We start from the raw sequence: 9,026 nt of genomic DNA, 5'->3' as shown, positions 1-9,026 counted from the left end.
GTAGCAGCTGCCAGTATTTAGTTAGAACAGGACAGTTTAAGGGTTCCTTAAATGTTTCCTAAGAAATAGCTGGGAGAAAGAGCCTACAGCTACATTCATCTAACTACTTTCTGACAAGCAATGTTTTTGATTATGATAGTTAACAATACAATGGACTCTCATTGCTATAATTTTTCACCTATTGACAGCTGTCAAATCCATGCTACAAAAGCATTGTAACTTAAGAACTTCCAGATGAAAGAGCTATTTCTGAAACTGTGTAACACCCCTGAAGGTTCTTCTGGTTGCAAAGTGAGCACTCTGGGGTTTTTTGGTTGGTTGGTTGGGTTGGTTTTCTTTTTGGTTTTGTTTTTTGTTTGTTTGTGGGGTTTATTTTTATTTTTGTTTGTTTAGAACACCACCACCTCTGGATTACATTGCCTCCACTTAGTTAGCAAGTGAGTACTCTGCACCATAATTTCTCTTACTAGACACACTTCTGTCACAATCGTCGTGACAGAAATCTGTTTTTTATCTTTTCATATTAATCTGTTTGGCCCCACAGTCTAAGGTGACATCAATTGTTCACGTGCTACAGAAACCCCTATCCAACATACTCTTACTTATCCTTCACACGTGAATTTCTCTTGAATTTTCTCCTTTTCCTAGTCACCATCCCCTTTCCATGGGGGTAACTGCCACAGCCAGCAAAGACAAGCAAGTATCTCAGCTGCACATTACCCCAGGGAAGCACAGAGCTAGACAATAGTGGAAGACAAAAGATTTTTCTTTGAAGACTCTCCTACCAATTTCAGACAGTCTAGCAGAGAGGCAAGAAAACGAATCCCACTCTGCTGTCCTAGGAAAGCAGTAAAAAAATCAAGGAAAAAAAATTAATGCAAAGGGATGGATCTCTTTCTCCTTTTTTAGCCCCAGAAGGAAAACAGGTGCTGACAAATTATCACTATTGCAATGGGGTTTCATACATCGGAAACACTGGGCATGTAATAGTTTCCAAAGTCCATCTCGACAAAATTTCCAGATGTCACACCAGAGGATATTCAGATTGGTAGACCTAATCTCATTTAGGTGCACAGGTAAGATTCCTGAAGTTAAGGAAACCTGCTTGTTTCAGAAACCAGAATTCCATTTTTTGTCCTGCCATTGTCAATCAGTAAAATTTAAATTCAATTTTGCAGTGAACCCAGTACCAAAACTGCTACCTTTATTGCAACATACTCTTTGGGTAACACATCAAATAAACACAGAAGTCTTAATAAAAACTAACAAAAAAAAAACCCCAAAAACAAAAAAAAAAAAAAAAAACACAAAAAAAAAAAAAAAAAAAACACCACGATGGAAAACAGAACATAATGCAAGGTCCACCACTTTACCAAGCGGCACTGAGAACCAGCAGTGTTTAGACAAGAAAATATGTAACTTGATTTTAAATAGATTGCTTGACTCCAAACTCCCAAGGTATCAATGGAGAGAGATACCTCCTGGAGAGAAAGGCGTGAGGAGATGGTTGATAAGAAACTCAACAGGAGCTGGCAATGTGCACTTGCAGCCCAGATAGCCAACCACACCCTGCACCAAAAGAAGCAGCCTGGCCAGCAGGGTGAGGGAGGGGATTCAGCACCTGTAGCAACAGGACAAGGAGGAATGGGTACAAATTGAAAAAGGGAAATTTAGGTTAGCTATTGAGAAGAAATTCGTTACTGTGAAGGCGGTGAGGCACTGGAGCAGGTTGCCCAGAGAAGCTGTGGATGCCACATCCCCGGTAGTGTTGAAGGCCAGGTTGGACATAGCCTTGAGCAACCTGATTTAAGGGAAGGTGCCCCTGCCCATGGTGGGGGGTGAGGTTGGGACCAGATGATGTTTAAGGTCCCTTCCAATCTGTAAGATTCTCCAAGTAACTATTCACACACAGCACATATCCAACACGTTAAGTTAGCTGATCTGGCTCTTTCTCAGATTTCCTTAAAAGACTGGCTTGTTCACTAGGAAATGTTATTAGTCAACAGCATACAGTATTTTGGGTTGCAGGTTTTATTTTTCAGGCAAGGCTTATTTATTTTCTTCTGTTTAACCTATTGAAATCTTAGCCTGTAAGTTGATAATCACTAGATGTATTGTCACTGGCCTCCAGGGTTCACTTTCACCTTTTTCCCTTTTCTTTCAGCTCACAAAAAATCTGATTTGAAGCAGCTTCCACTTCAAAGATTCATTATGAAGTAGACACAATGATTATAGTATCATTAGTATTACTGATTACAATAAATGAAGTAAGTTGCTTCCACAGCATATGAATAGTCTAATAAAATTAATGTAAACTACAGCACAAGTAATTTCCATTTGGGTTGTGAAAAGAAACTGATCTTAAATTTTATCCATATGATAAAAAAGAAAAAAGGCTAAACTTTCTTCAAAGTGCAAAACGTGTAAAACCAATTAATAGCAGGTGAAGAAACATCAGACATTCTCTCATTTTCAACAAGTTTTCAATGTTCCTATGTAAAAACTAATACAGATAGATTTGAAGCAACTTTACTGATATGACTAGAATTTGGAAAGAGGTTTAAGCCATGCATCTTTTCAAGTAAAGCTTGAGCATGCATATTCTACACCACATGAAATTTTAAACTACAGCTAGATTCCTTTGTAGAATGCTGCTTATGTTCATCGATGCACACAATACAGAACGTCTCTTAAAAGAGAGAGAAACAATCTAATCAAGGTGGGCTGAGTGTTACAAATTAAAGTTTTATATCTGTACCTGAGTATATTTAGGCATCATGTTTTGCCTGGACATAAGTTACATCACCTTGAGTAAAACTGTCATGAAAACAACATAATACTTAAATTCATACTGCCCTCTTTTCTACAACCAAGTTTAATTCTGAAGATCTCCTATTGCTCTGGAACAAGTTAAGCCTAATGTAAGCTATATAAGTAGAATTAACCTAACTTTGCATATCCCGCCACCCTGACTGTAAATACTGAAGTAATCTCTCAGGTGGGATTTTAGTAAAACCTTAACTTTTCCCACAGTCACATGACATGAACACCGAGTATTCTCCGTGCTTCAATAGCATAGATACTGAATCTGGCCCACTGAAATTTTCATGGACCAAAAGACCTGACACTGAAAACAGACATCTCCTACTGCTTACATGTTTGAAGAATTTTTGTCTTTAAATAAGTGACTAGATCTAGGAAGATGTTGCTACCTGGAATTACTAGCTGACATGTGCTTCTCTACAGACTGGAAGTACATGCTTACACTACTAGAAAAAGGAGAGTATTTAATCTTGCAATCACTAAGCATTAAATTTGCCCCACTAACCATGGACTCTTTTTTTTCCAGAGGGTACTCTTCTACCAATTGCATTGTTAAGAGCCACACTACTTCTTTATCCATTTGTCCTACAGCATTTATAACCAGATTAAGAAAAAAAAACCGCAAACCAGAACCCAAAACACAATTAAAAAAATCTCCAAACACCAGCAGCACAACAAAAATCCCCCAAGCAAAGAAAAAAACCCCTGTAGCTTATTTTATATTTGCTATCTACATTCAAAAGACCCTCTATTCACTCAATAGATCTTGACAGCTTCGTACAACCTCTCAGTCTGGATAGGTTGTATAAGAGCTCTATGCCCAAGGTAGCATGTTCAAACTAGAGATCAGGCCTTTTTTGATGATAATGCTTTGGTAAATCTCAGCTGAAGGTTCTTGATGTACAACTGGAATACAGTGCCAAAGTCAGCACTCGGTAGCACAAGCGTACATGATTTATTCCTCTGAAGTGAACATCCATTCCAGTGCATCACAATGAACATTTCTACATGCTCTTTAAGCCAGAACATACTTCATTCCTCATTTTCTGTTTTTCTGCCCTCACTGTTTACTCATCAAATACCAAATAAAAATGTGCAAATCTCAGTAGATCAGAAGCAAAAAAACTGCAGCACCAGAGCAAATATAAACATTCTTTGTTGAACTAGGCAGTATAAGAATACACAGAAACAAAAGACATGAAACATTAAGATTAGTAGTAAAATAATTGCAAAGTCTAAGCTGAATTTGTTACAAGAAATTACTTGTTTTACACATTACTTTGCAAGGTGTTTCAGAAACATAACAAGATCAGATTATTGTACATTTCTCTGGCCATAAAGTGCTACATACAGCTGCTACCCATGTGCATTAGAACAGATACGTAACAATCTTGCAACAGCTTTCTTTCAACATATATTTGCTTTCAATCTCTATTAAAAACTGATGAATAAAGACTTATAAACCATGGTACAACAATCTTTCAACAGATTAAACATTTGGTTGATATGCACAGACAAGAAATTTTCTGTAAGTTTCTAAGTAGGTAATTCTTAATCAAAGAGAAGCTTTGTCCTATAACCAGGCTAATTTTTTATTGCTTGCCTTAAAAAAAATACACATCTATTATCAGAAAGAACTAAACGACCTTTTGTAATAGCGTAACTGTAATCTTAGCCTTGATTGCTTAAACTAACAAATTAAATTTGCCCTTGTATATATTATAATTCCTACTATTATCAAGAGAGGGTATAGCATCATAGGTATATTATCAGCTTTGCTTAGTTTCAAAGTATAATATTCAAAATATTCAAAGCACAATATTCAAAATTCCCATGGAGGATGAGCATGTGAGGTGAATATTATAAACAGCAGTTAAGACTAAATCAGACTGTATTTAAGGCCCAGTACAGTATACAGCAGATTAAAAAAAAATAATAAAAGCCACAGACCCTTTGTCTGAACCCCTAGACAGAACACTTAACTCAGACATAATGTACTAAATAGTACTGCATCACTGATGCATTGTGTCAGGGAGACATGCACTTTTCTGCAGCATTTGGAAAACTAAGCATCTCTTGCAGCTCTGTGGAGACCTACCTTAACTGAAGGGTTACAAATCACTCCCACACATTTATATTTCCACCATTAACAACTTGGAAAAAAATGTCCAGAATAAAGCTTAAAGCTAGGAATCCTGATCAATCCTTCTAGCAAAAACAAAACAGCAGCACAGAAAGGAGACAAGCTCTAAACACTACTTAATATTGAGTCCCCAAAACACTACAGAGGGTATTGCAAATTTGTGCCAATCAGCCTGTTCTCTGCATGAGTGCAAAAAGGCTGATCCAAAAGAACAAAGTATAACATACACAGGGAACTAAAATTGCCTATGGAAAGCTGAACTGAAGGAAACAGTTCTTTTTACTCTCTCTTCAGTCAGTAACATCACCCGTGGCAAAAAGTACACTGCTACTTGCAGCTTTGTCCTAAACTTTGAAAAATTAAGTTTCTAAGGAATATCATTGCTCATTTTTTGCTAATTTTGATTTCTATCTCAAATCACCCATCAAATATTAGCTGTAAGATACTTCCCACAAAAACAAGAGATCAGAGACTACATCATGCTCCATTCTGAGAGTCTGTAGTCCCAGTTTTAACTCTTCTAGAGCAAATACTATTTGGAACACAAATGACAGAAGTTTCACTGGCAATTGTTGACATCACCTTCCACAGGAAAATGAAGCAGACCCCAATCCAATAATCAGATTAAACCAAAATAATCCTAAACGGAACACATAATGCCCACAGATGCATTAAAAGTATTTTCTGAAAATATATGAGTTTATGCTCACTACAGTTTACAATCAGATTTTATATATAAATGGGCAAATCTTTAGAGAAGTCTGTTGGCAACATATGCTAATCTCTGTTTTGAAGTTTAGCTACAGTCAATTGAATATATTTGAAAATAAACATGCTTATTTTATCAGTAATTCAGTGTCTCAGGTATCTAAGCTTCAAACCTACATGTATATAATTTTATACAGTAACTTAGTTACACATTTACAATACGCAGAAATCCAAACCAACAAAGAAAAACAGACTTTGGATGAGGTTTCCATTTTAAACCTGTTATGTTTATTTAGCTAATATTTTTAAACTCTTACTTCTCCTGTAAATATACCACTGTATTACAGAATTATAAGCAATTAAATGACCCTGTTATTTATAAGTCATAGAAGAAAGCTGTGTTCTCAGTAACCTGAGAAGAATTGCTATAGCATTTAGATTATACTGACTGTTCAATTAGAAACTTCAGTTACTCATTTACTGAGGACACATTTTTCACCCATTTCTTTTGTCCTGATTTTGCTTGGGTGGTAGTTAAGGGCAGCGAATCACATACATGAGCACAGGTACTGTGAATTTACTGTGCAGAAGTAAACATACTGGCATTGATAAAAAATGGAAATGGCAAGTTTTGCAATAGCTAGTGAAAGAAGAGTTATTTGGTGCATACTTATATAAAAATCAAATCTATTCTTAAGAAGAGACAGCTAGAATCTGTGTATCTAAAGAAATGGGAAATGCAATTTGATACCTTTGTTTGCATATAAGCATGAAAAGAAAAATGCGTGCACTTATAAGTATCCCAATTTTACTGCATATTTTTGGTAGAAATTAGACTAGAATATGCACATTTTCTTAACTGCAAATTTAAAAGTGGATTCACTTTTCAATGCACAATCAACTTCCCTTAATATGAATTATTCTCGTTATTAGGAAAATACATAAATCTCCCAATTTTCTATTTACTTTGGTTAGGATCCAAGAACAGAGAATACCAACTAGGGTGCTAGTCTACGATTAAATGATTGCTTCAAAAAGGAAAAGAACAATCCTTTCTCCAGATCCATGACAGGGAAGATGGGAAACAATCAGTTTCCGTTGTGCCAAGAATTATTTGGGGGAGACACCAGGCAAAATTTCCCAGTGCTTTCTCACTGGGAAAGACATCCTGTGTAAGTTCCAATGTGAATGTTCTCAGTGCAAGCTTTTTTTTTTAAACAGGTTAAATAAATCTGTCAGGATCAACTTAAGACTGCTGATTCTACTTTAGAACAAGGACATAATGTCCTTTGTAGCTCTGCTTTTCTACAACTGAAAAATATCCCCCGTAAGCACTTCTTTGGAATCAAACAGACCTGCAAAGACATTATAACTGTAGCCCTGCTTAGCTTCATCTGACAGAGCAAAAATATTGCACTTCAGTTAGGTTCATTTTGTTCCCAAAATGAAATTAAATCAAAGATGACTAATTCTTTCCTCTGGAACACAAATTTTAGAGTATGGTATGCCAAATGTGGGTAAGGTTATCTGCAGACATTGCATTTTTGTTCCAGAGGCAATAAAGTCTCAAGTGTACTGCAGAAAATCAAACTTTCAAAAAATGCAGAAATTATCACCAGTTCCACTGCATAACCAGCATCTGTTCTCATATAAAAAAAAGTGTTTTCATTAAATTTTATTGCACCATCACCTTTTTTTAAAAAAATATCCCCCATTCAAGTAAAATATTAAATTATTTTTATCAAACAAAAAACAAGGTCTTCTTTAAAACAGCACGTAGATACAGTATAGGTGCTATACAGAAAAAGTCTAAAATAATGACATACATAAAATCAGAAGTGACAGAAAACAATCATTATGTTCTTCTCTATGATTAAAAAAAGATTGCAAAAAGATTGTGTAGGCTATTTATTGATGCATGAAAAGCATCCCTCCTCATTCAAGGTGTTGAAGCAGGTGACACCTTCAAGCTGTCAAGTGCTGCATGAATTCTGAAGTGCAACCTGGACTCCATGGAGTATTCCTTGTAGTTGTTTCTGCAAAACAGACAACTTATTTTAAGAAAAGGATGTTTGGACTGGATTGTTTCTACTGCATATGTTCACAAGATAACAGTCTTCATTCCTTCAACAGATTGACAGACAGATGAGTTATGAGACATTTAAAGCTACACCACAAACTGAGCAAAGAAGATTTAGACCAGTACTAAAATTAAATGTCCTGATAAACTGAACCCATGTCTTCAATTCAACTATATTAGAAAAGTTCTCCAAATCAAGAACACAGATTTATAACTACTTGTATTTTGCAAGGAAGCTCAAGAAGAAAACATGTGCTTTCATTGCTACAAATACCCAGCTACACTTAATTTACAAGGTCATTAAAAAAAAAAATCCACTTACTTTGCAGTTTCTATGTATCTTATTGCTTTTTCTCTCTCATCCTGTTGTTTGTACAGAAGACCCAATTCATACAAGGTGAATGGCACCAAGTAGCTGTCATATTTTATTTGCTTCTCACTAGAAAACCAGAAAAAATACAGAAATGGTTACTTACAACCGTGTCTCAAGTGACCAGTTAACTTTTAAAAGCAATCACTGCCTGTAACAGCACATAGCCAGAAAACCACTCTGGAACCTTTTTTATTGGTTAACTCTGTACACATAAATAAATAGTCTTAAAGCACTGTAGCAGCCCTAGACAAGTAGAAAATAAAGCTGAACAAAACGTAGGTATTCAATTCAGAAGACTATTCCTTTCACCCATGCACTTTATGAAGAACCGTTGTCTTTAGATTTTTTTTAATATCTCAGCTGTAAAAGCCTGCTAGTTGCCAACTACCTTTGGAAAAAGATTTTTCAGAAATAGTGTTCCTTTAACTTGCAACCAATCAACCCCCTCTGCCCTGCAACTTGCAAAGTGCTTGACTAAACTCCCATGGGATCTTAGAAACAGCAAGAGAAAACAAGACGGCAAGAGGATTAAAACACACATAATTCTCAATAACAAATTCTATTATTTATTAATTTTTCTAAATCACTTGTTAGAAAACTTGCACATGTAAAAATGCTTCTTCAGCCCAAATACTTAGAAACTCCCAAGAAGTTTTCAACTACAACCAGTACCTGACTCATGTTTTATATAGAAAAGCTATTACAGCTGGTATAGATCTGACACCTGAAATATTTGATAAATCCATAAAACAGGAAAAACAACTCTTTGAAACATGTAACAACTTCTCATCTACATGGGGAAGCATGAACTACTGAAGTACTAAATACTGAATTTAAAAAAACCAAACAAACAGGAAACCTAAGTGAATTGTCCTTACCTACAGATAGCTCTGCAAATA

The 9,026-nt window shown here is 35.7% G+C and overlaps 1 protein-coding gene across 4 annotated transcripts in view; it reads right to left on the bottom strand.

The window, feature by feature from the left end:
• Positions 1 to 3,758: 3,758 nt before the first annotated feature.
• The window catches only part of TTC39B (tetratricopeptide repeat domain 39B), a 76,816-nt gene continuing 71,548 nt past the window's right edge, over positions 3,759 to 9,026 (bottom strand). For 3 of the 4 annotated variants that reach the window (XM_042012680.1, XM_042012683.1, XM_042012684.1), the window contains 2 exons: positions 8,077 to 8,193; positions 3,759 to 7,710 (listed from right to left, as the gene is read on the bottom strand). In XM_042012680.1, the coding sequence (XP_041868614.1) occupies positions 7,614 to 7,710; positions 8,077 to 8,193 (214 nt within the window). In that variant the 3' untranslated portion in view covers positions 3,759 to 7,613. Of the gene's footprint in view, positions 7,711 to 8,072; positions 8,194 to 9,026 lie in introns of all 4 variants that reach the window. The other variant, XM_042012682.1, reaches the window with a different exon arrangement.

Source organism: Corvus kubaryi, unplaced genomic scaffold (assembly GCF_017639235.1).
Source record: "Corvus kubaryi isolate FWS band 111438036 unplaced genomic scaffold, C.kubaryi_AGA036_p1.0 split1-37296, whole genome shotgun sequence".
Taxonomy (NCBI): Eukaryota; Metazoa; Chordata; class Aves; order Passeriformes; family Corvidae; genus Corvus; species Corvus kubaryi.
Note: the sequence above shows the minus strand (reverse complement) of the source record. Positions and strands in the feature narration are given on the sequence as shown.